The sequence below is a fragment of the Fukomys damarensis genome, unplaced genomic scaffold, assembly GCF_012274545.1.
Source record: "Fukomys damarensis isolate Sample0158 unplaced genomic scaffold, DMR_v1.0_HiC HiC_scaffold_37, whole genome shotgun sequence".
NCBI classification, from domain to species: domain Eukaryota; kingdom Metazoa; phylum Chordata; class Mammalia; order Rodentia; family Bathyergidae; genus Fukomys; species Fukomys damarensis.
Window position 1 is genome coordinate 9,122,716 of NW_022900949.1, and position 17,388 is coordinate 9,140,103.

Below are 17,388 nucleotides of genomic sequence, written 5' to 3' on the forward strand. Positions count from 1 at the left end.
CGGCCCCCGCTGCCCTGCCAGGCAGGTGCCCAAGCCGGCGTTCTGGGGCACAGAAGGCTCTGCGCTCAGAAAGGAAAGGCAGCTGCCCAACTCACACGGAGCCCAGGGTGTGGGGGCCACTTTAGAGGTTTCCAGGGTTCAGGAGAGCCACCCTGGGCGCAGAGGTGGGGTAGGGGCCGCCAGAGGAGGGGTCGCGACCCCTCACCCCTGGGACAGAGCCCAGGCTGGGGTCCCTGGAGCTAACGCAGTTGGGGCTGGCGGGGTATGCCTGGGTCAGGTGGGCACGGTCCCATCTGCAGTGTGGCGCAGCTCGGGTGCCCTGAAGCGTCGGGGCTGTGTGTGACCCATTTTTCTCCCCAGTAATCTAAAACTGTGGAATTTTTACGCGAAACACCCCAGTTTTAAAATTGTACCACACAGGTCTCATTTTTCACCGACATAAGCTTTCTGGGGGCTGGGGTAGGCTCTTGTGTGGCCAGTTGGAGACCTGGGTACTTTTATTTTTCTGTGGCGCTGGGGACTGGACTCAGGAATTCACACTGAACTGCATCCCCAGCCCTTTAGGAAAATTTTGAGACAGGGTCTCCCTAGGTCACAAAGTTCTCTGAGCTGGAACCTACGATCCTCCCGCCTCAGCCTCCCAGAGGGCTGGGATGACAGGAGTGCTTGGCCAGGTGTTTACGGCATGGAGGGGCACTTCCAAAAGCCTGGGTGGGAACTTGGTGAAGAGGACAGACCCCGGGCTGTCGCCCTGGCCCGTGTGGCCCCGGATGCCCTCTGGGCGCCTGAGTTCACTGGGCAGCGGAGTGGGGAGGGCCCCAAGGACAGGGGCACGCTGGCTCCCGCGTGCTTACTGGGCGAGATCTGCGGTGTGGCTCGTCGCTGGGAGGTGGCAGTGGGTTTGGTAGCCGGGGACAGCGCCAGGGGCGGAGGGGCCAGCATCGAGGTGGGGACGCAGTAACTGGACATTTTGAGCTGGCCACTTCCGTTTAACTGAGGGGGGACAGAGAGACACGTGGTTAAGGGAGTGGGCGTCCCCTCCACCTTGGGATGCTGGCACCGACGTCCCCAGCTCTGTGCACAGGGGCCCGAGGGCCACGACCGGTCTGGTGGGGCTGAGAGCAGCCAGCGTCACCGCGACCCTGGGCACTGCTGGGGTCACACGTACCGCCCCTCGTGCCGCCTGTGCACCGACCCGCTTTCCTCCCAAGCGACGTCACTGCACAGCGAACCACACCACCAGAGGTCTTCCGAGGTAGCTCGGAGGGCTGTGACCTCGGCCAGCACTTCCAGTTCAGAAGACTTTGGGATGCCAGAAGCTGAGCAAACCCGCTCAGGCTGAGCCTGGCTGAGTGTCTCCTGCCTGCCTGCCACCTCCCCTCCTATCCTCTTTCTGTTCCGCAGCCCCACTTCGAACTGAGCTCCATCCCCAGCCCTTTATATTTTTCATCAGAGTTCCACTAAGCCACTCAGTTGTCCAGGCTGGGCTTACACTTGCGAGCCTCCTGCCTCAGCCTCCCACAGTGTTGGAATGACAGGGCGTGCGCCATGCCCAGCACGGCTGCTTTTTCTGACTGGTTCCTCCCACCCCATGTAGCTTATGTTCTACACCACCGGACTCCATGAGGTCAGCAGGGGGCTGGCAGGGCCTTGCTGTGCCCTAAGAACCATTAACCGCAACATGTGGAGAAGCCTAAATCCCACTGACCCAAACCAACGAACTGCGGACCTGTGTTCGAGAAACCAGCTCACACAGAAGTCGTGCATTTCAGCACAGCCGAACAACGCGCCAGGGGTCCCCAGGGTCGCCTGCGGCCACCGAGAGACCAGCGCCCATGCTGCGTGCACTCACCGGTCCGGGCTGCTGGCTGGCCGGGTCACAGGCCAGCGAGACGAGATCTTTGAGCGGGTCCTGGGGGTTGAGGTGGGGCGGGTAGCGGATGGCGGTGTGCGGGAAGTAGGTGGAGGCCGTCTGGGGCAGGATGGAGGTGGTGGGGAAATGCAGGGCCGAGGGCGGGTGGGGGCTCCGGGTGATCCCTGCGGAGACAGCGGGAGGCGGCGGTCACACGGGCGCCACCTCTGTCACGGTGCCCAGTGCGATGACCACGGGCCAGGCCTCCCAGGCCACACACTCACAGACCCCATGGCGCTCCCATGCCACTCACCCCTTTTACAGTTCCGCACACTGAGCTGCACCCCGCCTCTTTTTTCTCCTGAGACAGGGTCTCGCTAAATTGCTACGTTGCCTAGGCTGGGCTCAAACTTGCCATCCTCCTGCCTCAGCCTCCTAAAGTAATAGGGTTACAAGCAGGCACCACCATGCCTTGTACTTTTAAAAAAAAGAAGACGAGGTGGTTCACGGAAGATGTGTCACCTGCCAAAGGCCACACAGTAAGAAGGGGGCAGACCCAGGGTTTGGGCCCAGCAAATCTGGCTCTGGCGTCCACTCTCTGACCCAGCAATCAGCAAGATCTTTCTATAAAAGGTCAGATGATATATCTTTAAAAAAAAAAAAAACAAACATACTCGGCCCCCTGTGTGCTCAGGGTCAACTCCAAGGACTCAACTAACCTTGGGTGGGAAAATTTTGGGTGGGCCGGGGATTTAGCTCAGTGACACCACGTATGCCTCGTAAGCGAGAGGTCCTGAGTTCGATGTCCAGTACAAAAAAAAAGTTATGGAAGAAAAAATAATTTAAAATAATATATCAAAGCCAGGCACCTGTCATCCCAGCACCCGGGAGGCTGAGGCAGGGGGATTGCCGAGAGTTTGAGGCTGGCCTGGGCTACATAGTGAGACCCTGCCTCAAAAAAACAGTATCGAACATGCAAACTTTCCCTAGGGGTGGCTCCTGAACAACACAACGTGTCCCCCGGCGCGCAGCATTCATTGTACCACGTGCAAGGAGCTGCCTATAGATGGTTTACGAAGCAGACAGCAGGATATGCTATGAGAAGCCCTGGGCCCAAGCACCCGGAACTGAGGGCTGCCTGATCACACTCCGTGAAGTCACCTTGTCACAGTGTTCGCTTCACTGGTATTTACTACTTTCACAGAGCTGTGCATCCACCTCTAGTTCCAGAACATTCTGTCACCCAAGAAGGAAACTTGTCGGTCCCCACGTCCCCTCCCCAGCCCTGGCACCCACAAGTCCACTTCTTGTCTCTGGATTTGCCTGTCCTGGGCATTTCCTGTCCATGGGGCCTCATGCTGTCTCCTCTCACTGAGCACAGCTTCCTCAAGATCCACCCATGCTGTGGCGAGTGTCAGACCCTTGCTCTTTTTCTTGGCTGAGTAATATTCTAATGTGGCATTTACTTGCCTTTCCCTAACCAGCTCAGTGACCATCAGAATGCTTATTCTCGGGCCGGGGATTTTAGCTCAGTGGTTCTGCTGCCTGCCTCGCAAGCACAAGGTCCTGAGTTCAAAACCCTGTACCAAAAAAACAAACAGAATGCTTACTCTCTGCAGCAGTCACACCCTGTCTCTTCTGTCCCTGGCCCCTGAGCAGACTACATATTTTTGGCTTTGGACTGTTAACCAACTCTGCCCCCCCCGCCCCGTGCAGAAGCAGCCAGAGGTGACACACACAGGTGTTGGGCTGTGTGCCAATAAAACTTTATTAACAAGAACAGCCAGCCAAGGGCCATCGCTTGCCAGCTCCCACCGCCATGACCTCCGTTCTGATTCACACTGCTCCCCAAGCCTGTCTCCTCCCAAAGGAGAGTCAGCCCCATGGGAGGCCCCAAGACTCCTCTCCTGGAACCCGCCAGGGCGTACATCAGCCCTGAGGGCCTGGTGTGTGATGACCTGGGGATGCCGAGTGTCTCTGTCCTCCTGTCCCTGCAGAGGGGACGTGTGTGACCCTGGAGCCCCTGTCTAAGCCTCGGCCTGCATCTGGGAAGTGGGGTGCAGGCCGACCTCCCAAGGCCCAGGTGAGGTCACACGGGGTTCGTGTGGCTCTCCACAGAGCTGGGATCTGGCCCAGCTCCACAACAGGGCGCCCATGTGTCTCTCGCCGGCTGGAGGGCACCAGCACGCGGCTCGCGGTCACACACCCGAGGGACTCCCTGGCCCGAGGGACTGCGCGTGAAACCTCACCGCTGTGCACCGCGATGACCGGCCGGTGGTGCTGGGTGAAGCTGGAGAGGCGCGGCGAGTCCTGCGGGGACGGGCTGTGGAACGGGGACTTGTCCATCTCTGTCTTCTTCACCGGGGAGGAGATGCCTGCGGAAGGGGACCAGGGCGTCACAGGCGGCCACATTCCCAGAGTCCCCGGCACCCCCAGAGCCAAGGCTGATGATGTGCCAGTGATGTCACCCTGCCTCCTGCTGTCCAAGAACCCGAGGGGCAGGCGGGGAGCCCATTTCACAGAGGAGCAAACTGAGGCCCAGAGAGGCCACGGCGCTGCCCAGGGTCGCATGGCCAGTCACGCACAGGGGCCCCTGCCTGTCACAGCTCGGCCCCACCCACTTTCCTTCCAGAGAAATCGGACAGCTCAGGACCACCCTCCTCCGACCTCCTGATCACACTGTCTTGGATTGCTCAGCCAATGGGAGGCTCACTACCTCCCCGCTGGCAGAACAGCCCCAGCCTTCAGTGAACAGACAGATGGACAAAGAGATGAGAGGCTCAAGTGGGCACCACGTCCTCCCGTGTGTGCGACAGGAACTCCCACCTGATAGCAGTGTGGGAAAGTGGGCCGGGGCGCGGTGACCCAGGACTCGCCAGTTCTGGGCATCGGTATTTTCCCAGGGGGGACGTCAGCCCCCTTTCCCAGCCACCCAGCTCACAGCTTCGGGGTCCTGCTGCAGCCGGGCTGTGGGGACCCGGGCGAGCGTAGGGGATTCTGGGGTCCCTTGGGCATTTCCACCCTTCCCTTGAAAATTAACCCGGGACCCACCCTGGGCGGCATCGAAGCCCCAGAGAGGGCATTTTGGGGGCTCCCAGGGGGGCCTCACGGTGTTGCGGGCCTTTTAGTGCCTCAGTGGGCCCGTCTGTTAAACAGGCCCCTCTGAACCCACAGAGGCCGCCGTGGAGCGCACAGCAGTCAGATGCAGCCCATGTGCCACGCTGAGCTCAGCCCCAGTGTGGGGCAGGCGAGGCTCGGGGACATCCGAGCGCCACCCCGCCCCAGCGGGGCCCGGGGCCCCAGAGGACCACAACCTTAGAAATGATCTTTAACACAGATTTTCTACTATGGCACCTGAGCTTTTTTCCACCCATCTAAAGTTCTTGTTCCAAATTTCTCCCCTGGGTGTCGGGTCTCTGGGACAGAGGTGTGACCGGTTGGGCATCCGGGGCACTGCAGGGTGCTGAGCAGCCGCCCAGGCCTCTGCCAGCTCCCTGCGAGGAGCTCCTCAGTGTGACAACCGCTGAGGTCCCCAGACAGGGCCCTGTGTCTCCTGGGGGCCGTTCTTTCTCCTCCTCTCCTCCCACCTCCCGCCTCATACATCCCGGCTTCCTGTCTAGACGGCCCCCAATCAGTGGCTCATTACGGCTGCTAAGCTGATTACTTGGCTCCTGGGCCGTCTGTTCCCGGCGGGGCAGCAGCAGAGCCCCCTGCCTCAGCGGCCCAGGAGGGGCAGGGCCTGGGGTCAGAGCCCCGCAAGTTTCCAGGCCTTGGGGCCCCAGTACAGCAGGGCAGCTGCTCCTCTCTGGACCTCTGAGGTCACTGGCCCTGCGCTTTGCGGCTGGCTCTGTGGCCATGGGTGGTCGGTTTCTCTCCTCAAGCCCCTTTCTCAACCAGGCACGTGGGGTGACCCCTGTGACTGTCGCACAGCGAGCTCGTGACCCTGGCCGAGCGGTAAGGACAGAAACAGGTGGCAGAATGCCCCGTGAGCCTGCGGGTTCTGCTTTGCAAATTGAGGTACTTTTTAGATGCCAATCAATGACAGAGCAAATGGTCACCTGATATCTACTTAGTGACAGAAACCTTGATTCTGAGACAGTCCTGTGACCCTACACAGTAAGAGTACGTTCCGCCAGCATCTGCCAGGGCCGATCAGGTGACCAGCTGCCAGGCACAGAGACAAATAGAAGAGGTAAATGCCACCTCTGTGAGTAATTCTGAAAGGGAGAGGGAGTGTCCACACCTGACAGCCCCTCCCTGCACCCTTTTTCTTTTGGCTGAAAGAAATGTAGATGTAGCGGTATGGTGGCGCACGCCTGTCATCCCAGCACTCGGGAGGCTGAGGCAGGAGGATCGCCGTGAGTTCGAGATCAGCCTGGGCTACATAGTGAGATCCAGGTCAGTCTCAACTACATAGTGAGACCCTGTCTCAAAAAAACAAAAAATAAAATAAAAAAGAAATGCAGATGTGATAGCAAGAGCTTCAGTAAACCAACTTGGACCACGAGGTGAGAATAAAACTTACACTCAAATTTTTAAAAAAGCACATTCAGTAGAACGTAAATCAGGAAACTGAATCCCTTACACCACATTTATCCAATCTACCTGCGACTGTCCTTTGGGTTGTATGTCTTAAAAAGCCTACATAGGACCAGGGATTTAGCTCAGCGGGGCCACGCTTGTCTTATAAGCAAGGTCCTGAGTTTGATACCCGGTACAAAAGCAAAACAAAACAAAACAACCCCATAATCCCCACAACAGCTTATTAGAGGGGCATTTCAAAATGAACATCCCCTGGCCGGGTGTGGTGGTACACGCCTGTAATCCCAGCACTCGGGAGGCTGAGGCAGGAGGATCACTGAGTTCGAGACCAGCCTGGGCTACATAGTGAGTTCCAAAGCAGTCTCAACTACACAGTGAGACCCTGTCTCAAAAAAAATTCTTTTTAAATGATGCATATCCCCATTTTGTAGAGAAACTAAGGCCGCAGGGGAGTGTGGGGCCACCATGTAACTGAGGGGCTAGGCTGTCCCCCCAGGCAGGCAGATATGGGGGTATTCCGGCTGGGGTATCTCAGGATAGAGGACTACATCAGGCAGTGCTTCTAGAATTTAGGGGTGCCGGCCCCACCAAGGGGACATTTTGCACACCTGTTTCCTGAAAGTGAGTCGTCAGCCCACTGCAGAGCAGAATATTTAGCGGCCAGGTGGGGTTTTTTGTTGTTTGAGACAGGGTCTCACTGCGTAGCTCAGGCTGGCCTTGCACTCTCGCGATGCCCCTGCCTCGGTCTCGAGGGCTGGGATCGCAGGCGTGCGACAACCAGGCCTGGCAGAAGGCAGACTTTTAGAGTAAAAGGATTCTTTAAGACGACAACTGGGGTGGAGGTCAGAACCCCACAGAAGAGAAATCTCTGGAAAAGTCCCTGGTGGAGATAACTAAGTTAACACAGCGGTCGGTCTAAGGAGCTATCCTTCAACAGAAAGGAGACTACGGAGCCGCTGACCCTATGAAACGGGAGGCCCAGGAGAAAGTCAGCTGGAGAGGACTCCAGGAACAGAGGGGCAACACGACAAAATCTTCCCGGAAAGGGACGCTGTGGGACTTGAGGCTCTCTGGACGAGATGGGGACCCCTTAAGTGACAGGTTCTATGGAGACCCCAGAAGAAGCACCCTGCTGATTCGAATCACTGAGTTAACCCAAGGGCTCAGGAACTCCAAAGACAAGAGACTTTAACAGTAGAGAAGAGAAAAATCCAGCAAGGGAAAGGCTCTGCTCTTCTCCGCCTGAGTGGAATCAAAGAGCTAGTGGAACGCGTGAGCCCGAACTTCATTTCCAAACACGCGCGGCCAGTGTGACTACAACTCCCAGGAGGCCCCGGGACTCCGGGCCGGCTTCCTACCCGAAGCGCCCGCGCAGTGCCTGCCGGGACACGTAGTCCCGCTTGCCGAAAATCCTACCGGAAGGCCGGCCTCCCCATCCCCCACCACCAGCCCTACCTCCTTCCATATCCTCCGTCCAGTTGCGGCTGCTACTCGTGGGAGAACTGGGCGAAGTGTAATAGTCTCCGCCGGGGCTCGTGTCCACGTCCTCCTCCATGGAGCCCGATTTGTGCCTCTTGCTCCTAAGGGGCAAGGGAAAGGGAGGCCAGTTACCATGGAGACACAGGGAGCGGTCGACGGCGGGCTTTACTGACTTCCGGTTCCGGGAGGAGCGGGACTAGGGATATGCTATCGCGAGACCTGGGAGCGCTAGGGCCTTTCAGGCTGTTCTCCTTCAACACCTGTTCCAATCTGCCTGTTTTTTTCGGAGGGGATCCCCGAGGCCAGAGCCGGGAGGGGTTCCACAGAGGTCCCAGTGCGAACTAGCAGGGCGGATCCTGCCTCTGCATTCTCAGGTGGCTCCCAAGGGCTGGCTGGGCCAGCAGGACTTGAGGCCGCCCAAGTGGGCTATGAAGGATGGACAGAAGGGGCACTTGGGTTTTGAAGGATGAATAGGAGTTTCTAGGCCCAGGAGGAAGTAGAAGACAGGTATGCTAGGGAAAGAATGAACCAGCTAGGGCCGCAGGAGTCTGGGCTTGTGGGTAGGATCACGCAGTGCTTTAGAGGTGGAGACCTGGATTACGTACCCACTGGAGGAGGTGCTGGGGAGCGTTCTTCTCATGCCGGTGCTGGCTGGATTCAGGTCGTAGGCCAAATGTCCCTGCAGCTCTCCCAGAGAGAAGTTGGGACCGGTTCCGGTCACCACAGGTGCTGCACAGGAGAAGAGAGAGGACTGTGAGCGGGGAGGGCCTTCCGGGGGCCTCTTCCCAGGGGGGCCGCGCCCCAAGTTGGCTGGGCCCAAACCTGCCTCTGCCTGTGGTCAGAGGAGGCTGTGGAGAGAGGCCAAGGTCACAGCTGGGGGGGGCGGAGCCTGGGGCGGAGGCCGGGCTCTGAGGATGGGGACAGGACGGGCACTGGGCCGGGCAGGGGCGTCCAGGAAGTGTGGGCCCCAGCGGGACCACGGGAAGGCAGAGGACAGGACGGGGCCCTGCAGACAGAGGCTGTGGGATGTTCTTTCTCTTTCTTCTTCGTGGTCCTGGGGATGAATCTGGGTCCTGTGCACTAAACTCCCTCCCCAGCCCTTTTTTTGTTGTGTTTTGAGACAGGGTCTGAGTCGCTATGTTGCCCAGGCTGGGCTGGGGCATGGGATCTTCCTACCTCAGCCTCCTCCACCCAGCATTTGGATCCCGTGCCCTGGGAGGTGGGTGGCCCAGGATGTGTGACCTGACCCTGGGCTCTGGGAGGGACTCGGCTGCCTTCCTTTCTGGGAGCACTAGGTTGGGGCGGGGGCCGGAGAGAACAAGGGGACCGGGAAAGCCCCGTGCCTTCTACTCCTCCCAGCTCAGGGACACCTGGGGACACTCACTCCGAGACACTTGGATGAGTTCGGTCACACTGAACACGCCAGAGGTGACAAAGCTCTCCTGGAAGTCAGTTGTGTCTGGAACGGAGAGAGGAGGGGTCAGCAGGTGGGCGCAGGATCTGGGGTTAGGGTTAGGTGATGGAGACTGGCCGGGGTTGGGGGCAGAGCCGTGGCCAAACCCAGACTTCCTGGAACAGCCCTGTCCTTCCGTGGGGTCGTCACCCAACCATCCTGCAGTGAGCACCATGGACAAAGGGAACGGGACACAGTGAGGCCCAGCCACGCTGGAATAGTACGCAGCCAGGAAGAGGACCGGGACTGTGACACCCACCGTAGAGTGGACAGACCCTGAGGACGCTGTGCTCAGTGAGAGACACCAGACCCAGAGGACACAGGGTGGGCTCCATGGATAGGAAGTGCCCAGGACAGGCGACCTGACACAGGAAGTGGACTTGGGGGTGTCTGGGCTGGGGATGAGACGGGGGGCTGCTCGTGGGGACGGACGGAGCTTCCTACGGGCCGAAGGACTGCACTGATCTAGGCAGTAGTGATGGCTGCACAGCCTTTGTGACTGTATTTAATGCCATTAACTTATTTGAGGTTTTTTTGTTTTTGGTTTTCTGAGACAGGGTCTCACTATGTAGTTGAGACTGACCTGGGACTCACTACGTAGCCCAGGCTGGTCTCGAACTCACAGCGATCCTCCTGCCTCAGCCTCCCGAGTGCTGGGATGACAGGCGTGCGCTACCACGCCTGGCCTAATGACATTAACTTAAAAATGGCAAAGGTTATCATCTACAGGATGACCATTCTATCACAACGAATTTTTTAAAAATAAAAGCTCCTGAAGTCCGAAGAGGGGTGGCAGAGGGTGGAGAGGCAGAGGGCAGAGGGGCTGCTTCTGACAGAGCCCAGTGGAGCTCCCAGACAGGGCCACTGCTCCTTGTGGGCAGAGAAGGGGAAGAAATGTGCTAAAATCTGTAAAGCAGGGAGAAGTTCACCAGGCTCCCTGCCTCCTGTGTGAGGCTGCAAAAGCTTCGGGGGTCTTTTTGTTTTCCTTGAGACGGGCTCACTGTGGAATCCAGGCTAGCCTTGAACTCCTGATCCTCCTTCCTCAGCCTCCATACACACCTCCATACCCAGCGAGATAGGAGGAACTTTTTTTGTACCGGGAATTGAACCCAGGGCCTCCTGTTTGCCAGGCAGGTGCTGTGCCACTGAGCTGCATTCCTGCCCTAATGGGAGGATTTTAGACGTGACAATTCTCTGCCTCCCTGAGGCAGTGGGAACGGCCCTTGCAAAAAAGCCCCAGGGGCTAGAAGGCCTTGAGAGAGCCAGAGAGACGGTCCAGCAGAGGTGGGACTCAGCAGCCACTCCTGGCTTTGCCTCGTAGGTGGGGACAGTTCCTCTCCTGGCCCCCAAGGGCCAGCACGGACTGTGGGGTGGCTGGTCATTTTTCTTAATTTCTTTTTTGGCTGTACTGGGGTTGAACCCAGGGCCTCCACACAGAACTCCAACAGCACCTCTTTTTAAATTTTGAGACAGGGTCTCCCTCAGTCACTACACTGCCCAGGCTGGGTTCAAACTTGGGATCCTCCTGCCTCAGCCTCCCACAGTGCCCAGGGCCCTCATCACCACCTCGCTGCACACCATCTACAGAGCAGCGACTCAGGGAGTGGACATCTGGGGATGACAGGGCGGCCTGTCCCAGTGTCTAGGGGAAGTGGCCGGAGTGTTTCCTGCTGACCCAGCTGGGCAGCTGGTGTGGACGCAGCTCCTCCGCCCTCCCCGAGGCCAGGGTTTCCTGTTTGTGCAGGGCCCGCCCAGCTGTCTCCGGGGGGGACTCCCTGGCAGGCAGTGAGGATGAGATTTCCTCTGCCAGACACCACAGCCACCGAGGTCCCTGTGGACCCGGCCAGCACCGCTGTTCTCACCTCCCCCAACATCTGGCTTGTGGGGAGGACCTGGGGTCACAGCCACAGGGCAGGGGAGACAGGAGGAGAGGCCTGGGGCTGAACCCCCCCATGCTGGCCTCTCCCTGCCCCTCCCCCTCTGCCTCTCTTCCTACAAATGTTGAACACCTGCTGTGCACCAGGGACTTTTCCAGTGACCCAGACAGACACACTCTGCTCTCATGGAGGCGACACCCTTCTGGGGGGACATAAGCAAATGCCTACGCAGTCACTGAGCAGCCACACAAATATATATGCAACTACTGACTTCCTCTGGAGGAGATAAAACAGACGGCTGTGGCCAAGAGAGACCAGAAGGCGTTTGATTTGAAGGGGCTCGGGAAAGACCTCTTCAAGAAGGGACATTGGGGCGATCTGGAGAGAGATGAAGTAGTAAATAGCTGACCAGATAGAAAGCAGGGGTGTGCAAAGGCCCTGGGGCAGCAAGGAGCCTGCTATTGCAGAAGCCGTGAGGAGGCTGTGTGGATGAAGCAGAGGAGGAGGAGGGGAGACTGAAGGGGACCAGTGGCTGTGCAGGGAGGGCCTGGTGGGTTGCAGGGAGGACTTGGACTTTGGCCGGAGGGAAATGGGAGCTGTGGAGGGCAGAGGGAGGATCTCACTCGGTGCTCACAGCGCCCTCTGGTGGTGGCTGTGGGGTGAGGGTGTCAATGGGGGCCCAGGAAAAGCCTTTCCACCTCCTTCCTGTTTGCTCCAGGCCCAACTCAGTTTGGAGCCGCCCTGCCCAGCTGCCAGCGCCCGGAACTCAACTCACCCAGCGTGATGGGCTTGCTGTCTTCCTGCTCCGAGCCCATCCCCGCCCGGGGACTGCCGCTCTGCTCCGCATCTGTAAGACAGTGAGAGTTGGTGACATGGTGCGGAATAAAAATGTGGGCACCTGGAGTCTTGACAGACTGGTTCAAATCTTAGCTTTGCCTGTTGCTTTGCGGTACTGGGACTGACCTCAGGGCCTTTGCACAGAGCTCATCCCAGCCCTTTTTACTTTTTGAGACAGGGTCTCGTTAAGTTGCCCAGGCTGGGCTAGAACTTGTGACCCTCCTGCCTCAGCCTCCCAAAGTGCCGGGATGACAGGCGAGCACCACCACTCCCTGAACACAGGGCTCCAGCTTTGCCGTTTTCGTGCTGTATGTCTCTGGGCAAATCCCTTGCCCTCTCTGCCTTCTAGGAGATGAAGATACTCTGGAAGGACAACTCTTCATCTGGCCTCACCCTGTCCTGCGGGTTTTACAGTTGGTTTAGTGGCGACTCCTTGAGCCTTCCTGGTCCCCTGGCCTCCGCCTCTGCTCCTGCAGCCCCAGGGACTGGGCCCTTGCTCTCAGGTTCCTTATTCCAGGAGTTGAGGGGCGGCTGTCTGCGGCTGCAATGCCCCATGTGCCCCGGTGCTCTCTCTCCACCTCATCTAAAAATAATCGGGCTCCTTGGCAGGGGGGAGGGAGAGGGAGAGGAGCTCAGCGCTCCCGGCTCCCTGCGGCCCCCTCTCCGCGGTGCTGGGGCTGAGGATGGCAGCTGCGCACGGCATTGTGGGCTGCGTGGAGGTGGCAGGGAGACAGCACATCTGGAGCCTGGGGGAGAGGGGACGGGGGACCCATAAATGGTAGTGTCCACTGCATGGTTCGGAAGCATTTTATGTATTTATTTATTGTGCAGTCCTGGGGGTTGAACCCCGGGCCTTCACACTGAGCTCTGTCCCAGCCCTTTCCATTTTTTATTTTGAGGTTAGGGTTGCAGTAAGCTTCCCCATCTGGGTCATACTTTAGACCCTCCTGCCTCAGCTTCCCAGGGTGCCGAGATGATAGGCGTGCACCACCACACCTGGCTTACTATTACCATTAAATCCTCCAGATAACCACAAGCGTGGTATTCTTATCTTATTTTATATCCCTAAGACAACCTTCAGCCCAGCATTGCTGTCGGATGAGGAAAACAGGGTGACAGTGACAACGGACGTCCCCAACCGGGTCCACATGCGTTGCTTCTCCCCGGGTCAGACGCCAGTCATGGGGTTGTGATAGGGAACAATAAAAATGGTGTTTCCGCCAGGCCCGGTGCTGTCACCTAGCATCTCAGCACTCAGGGAGGCTGAGGCAGGAGGACCTCAAGTTTCACCCCAGCCAGGCCACTTAGGGGCTTAATGAGACCCTGTTTAGAAATAAAAAATAAAACAGGGCTGGGGGTGCCACAATAGCAGGCCTGTGCCTCAGTTTCCCAGTTCGGCAGAGCAGCCCCACTTGGCCTGGCTCTGCCACAGGGCTGGCACCAGGCAGGGCAGACTGCAGCCAACTTGGCGGCTCCCGGGCTGGGCAGCGCGGCCCCTAGAGCCAGCCAGGCCCACTTGGATGCCTCAGCTGGGCACCAGTCGCTGGGACACTACGCGGGACCCTCTTCCAAAGGCCGGCTGGCCTGGCTGGCGCTGCCAGGAGCTTTCCCTGGACACCCATGGAGGCCCAGCCTCCTGGGCCGCACCTCAAGCCTCCCTGTGGGGAAACAGGCACAGCCGCAGCCCTGGCCTCGGCAAGGAGGCCGCACAGAAGGAGGGAAGGGGCCCGTCCCAGCTCTCAGGAGGCTGAGACAGGAGGATTGCAAGTTTGAGTCCAGCCTGGGCGACTTCGCAAGATGCTGTCTTTACCAAAATCCTTGAACAAGAAAAGAAAAAGAAGCCCACAATCCTCCCCTCGGGTGTGCAGATGGCCACCTAGCAGGCCCCGAGGGAAGGGGTCCAGGCCTGGCCCACATCCAGCGCCCCACCACGTCCGGGGTGGATTCAGCACGCTCAATGGGAGGTAAACTGAAGCCGGGACCTTGCACAACAGCTTTTGCCTCACTCCGAGGCCCGGACCTGGGCTGCACAGAGTGTGCGGGTGATACCAGGAGTCAGAACCTGGCCCGGTTCCGTCCCCGAGTCCCCTGGTTTCGGGGCAGAAGTTGGCTAAATATTTTGAGCTTGCACAAAGCACAGACGAGAGGGGTCCCAGATCTCTGACCCTGCCTGTTCCGTTCTAACCTCACAGGGCGAATGGCGCGGGGCCCTCTGGGGAGGCGACGACGGAGGGGAGAAGCCGCCGATGAGTGCTGCCCCCGGGTATACAGTAGGCCCTCAGTTAATGCACAATCTCTCTACAGCCTTCCGCGAATCCTGCCATCTCGGAGGAGTTTTCTACCCATTTGCTATGCATGGGGTACAGGGTATGAGGGGGCAGATCCGGGTTCCTCCTTGTTGCTGTGTAGCCTCAGGAGAAACACTGGCCGTCTCTGGGCCTAGGATCCCTCCTTCCCCAAACATCTCCCCTTCAGAGAGACACAGAGGTCTTTAGGCACCAAGCAGCACCAAGCAGTCACCCTCACGCTAGTATGAACGAGACCCTGGTACTCGGCGGCGCTCGATGACTTCCCAAGTCTGGGTGGTATTTGTGTGCAGCCCGGAATGTCTGCTCAGCCCCCAAATCTGCTCAGACAAACACGAGATCACGGGCAGCGACGGCAACACAAATCGGGTCCTGCTGACCAGCGTACAAACTGTTCCTTCCTGTCCGTGGCTGAGAGCCCAAATTTGGTCTGTGGCAGCTCAGGACAAAGGCGCTGTGGCAGTGGCCGCGGCCCCGCCTTTCCTCTGCCCGGGACAACTCCCTCTGCCCGGAGGCTGTGCTTCCACCGGTCACGGTCACTGCTGGAGGTCACCACGTGGCCCGAGTCCATCTAGCAGATGTTTTCAGACCACCTGGTTAACCTGGCGGGCACTGGGGAGATGGCAGAGGACCAGGTGGGAGGGACAAAAGGAAACTGCAGGCAGCAGGGCCTGGGAGGAGCCCGCAGGTTCTGCCTCCTGCTGCGAGCTGGTCACGGGCACTGGTCAAAGCAAGTGCAAAGGTCCTAGGGCAGGGACCGACAGGGGGGGTGAGGGCCAGGGAGAGGACACAGGGCTGGAACACGGTGGCCAGGGCAGAGACAAGAAGGTAAGAGGACAGCGATTGCCTCGGGCCACTCAGGCCACAGTGAGACACTCAAGGTTATTCTGCAGCACCACTAGGCATGACTGACCAGATGTGTACTGATTTACTTTTTTCTGGTACTGGAGAAAGAGTCCAGGGCCTTTGTATCCCCAACCCTTTTTTTTAATTATTATTTTGAGACAAGGAATACTAAGTTGCTAAGTTCCCTAGGCTGGGCTGCGTGACTTGCGATCCTCCTGCCTCAGCCTCTGGAGTGTCTGGACGACGGGTGTGCGGCACTGCACTCTGGCTGTTTTTTCAAGTCTCCAGCTGCCGATGTGCAGAAATCTTCGGAAGCCCCGGGTGCTGGGAGAGGGATTCAAAGTGTCAAAGCTGCTACGGGCAAGAGCAGGGAGGGCCCTCGAGAGCCCAGTGTGCACCCGTCACATGACATCTCTGCTCCAAGGGACCCACCCGACTGACTTGAAAATGGGGTGCACACAATGTGCTCACAGCACAGTGCAGAGGTTCAGGGGGACACCACTGTCCACACGCTGGAATACTACTCAGCCGGGAAGAGGAGCGAGGCTGGGACGCTCCTCACAGCGTGGAGGGACCCTGAGGACGCCAGGCACAGGGGACACACAGCACGGCCCCCACAGACAGGAAACGCCAGGGCAGGCGACTCCCCGGACAGGAAGTGGACTCGGGGGGGGGTGCGGGGGCTGGAGAGGAGACAGGAGTCAGCGTATCGTGGGACGGAGGCTCAGTTTAGGGAGGTGAGAAAGCGCCGGAGGTCAACAGTGGCATGGACTCTGATGAACACTGCTGCGCTGCGTGCTCGGAATGTTAAACCGGGCATGGTGGTGCTCGCCTGTGGTCTCAGCACTCGGGGGAGGCTGAGGCAGGAGGATCGCCATGAGTCCAAGACCCTGCCTCAACTCCCCCGCTCCCCAAGAAGGAGAGAAATGGTTAACGTGGTCAGTGTGCGTTATCTGTTTGCGAAGGTTAAATATTATTTTTGGATGCCTGGCTGCTGCGGGCCCCCCGGGAGGTGTGGGCGGCTGTCGCTCTGAGGGTCCCTGACCCAGCCTAGCGGCCCGGGAACAGCCCCACGGGTCACATTCAGTGTCTGCCTGGGGCGCGGAAACAGGACCAGGCCCTTCCACGCGGCGGCCGCTCCAGCCTGGCTCCAGTGCAGCTGGCTCTGCCGCCGCCACGTCCGCCTCCGTCGGCCTCCCTCCGTGGCGGCTGCCAAAGCGAAAGGCAAAGCCAGGCCCTGGAATCCCCGCTGCAGGCTCAGCTTGCTCGAGAGCTGGCAGGCGCCAGCTCCCTCTGTCCAAACCCCGTCCTGATGCCCTCCGCCCAGACTCATTCCGGACCCGAGCAGGGTACAAAAGCCCAAGGCCTTAACACTTGAGCCAGGTCCCCCCTCCTTTGCCCTCTGCCCTCCATGGCTCCCACTGGCCTGGGCCGAGGCTCCTCCTGCAGCCCATAGGGCCCTGCACAGCCACCCGTCCCCTGCCCGCCTCCCTGTTGTCCCTCTCTGCCCCTCCTCCCTCTGCTCCAACCACAGGGGCTCCTTGCTACTGCTGGGCTCCATGCTGTCCCAGGGCCTTTGCACGGCCACAGCCTCCCCCTGGATCTTCTCCCTGCACCCACCGACCCTGCCACAGTCCCGCTTCATCCTCATCTTGCTTCAGATGTGGTTTATGTGTCCACGGCTGCCGGGCTCCTCCTGGATGTGGCTGAAAACTTAGGACATTTGGGCTTTCACCTCCTCATGCCCACCCACCCCCCGAAGAGCTATCGCCAAAGATGCCGCTGCCGGCGCACCCGATCTGTTGCTCTGGGTCCCCTCAGCCTCTGCCGCACCCCTAGCTAGGTCTGCAAGCCTGGGCGTGCAGGGGAAGCCAGGATTCTTTCACCCAGCACATCTTGAGCACCCACTGCGTACCAGGTCCTGCCCCTGGGCTGTCGGGAGCCCGCGAGGATCCCCCCGGAGCCCGGAGCGCCTGCGGCTGAGCTGGCCTCGATCTCCCGGGCTGGCGGGGCCACTCGGAGGGAAAACTCGGGAGGCTGAGGCAGGAGAGTTCGCCGGGAGTTCCCAGTCCGCCCGGGCTCCACGGCGAGTTCAAGGCCTCGGCTACTCATGGAGACCCTGTCTAAGAAACCAATACTAATAATAAAAGAGCCCGGCGGGAATAAAATAAGAAGTGAAGGAAGGAAGAAGCGGGG

At 59.1% G+C, this 17,388-nt stretch overlaps 1 protein-coding gene across 1 annotated transcript in view; it reads right to left on the bottom strand.

The window, feature by feature from the left end:
- Positions 1–17,298, bottom strand: part of Nfic (nuclear factor I C) — a 21,467-nt gene extending 4,169 nt beyond the window's left edge. The window contains exons 1-8 of the mRNA XM_010634843.1: positions 17,108–17,298; positions 11,979–12,050; positions 9,258–9,332; positions 8,479–8,602; positions 7,850–7,974; positions 4,102–4,227; positions 1,853–2,037; positions 855–993 (exon numbers count right to left, since the gene is read on the bottom strand). Of these exons, the coding sequence (XP_010633145.1) occupies positions 855–993; positions 1,853–2,037; positions 4,102–4,227; positions 7,850–7,974; positions 8,479–8,602; positions 9,258–9,332; positions 11,979–12,018 (814 nt within the window). The 5' untranslated portion in view covers positions 12,019–12,050; positions 17,108–17,298. The remainder of the gene's footprint in view (positions 1–854; positions 994–1,852; positions 2,038–4,101; positions 4,228–7,849; positions 7,975–8,478; positions 8,603–9,257; positions 9,333–11,978; positions 12,051–17,107) is intronic.
- Positions 17,299–17,388: the final 90 nt, after the last annotated feature.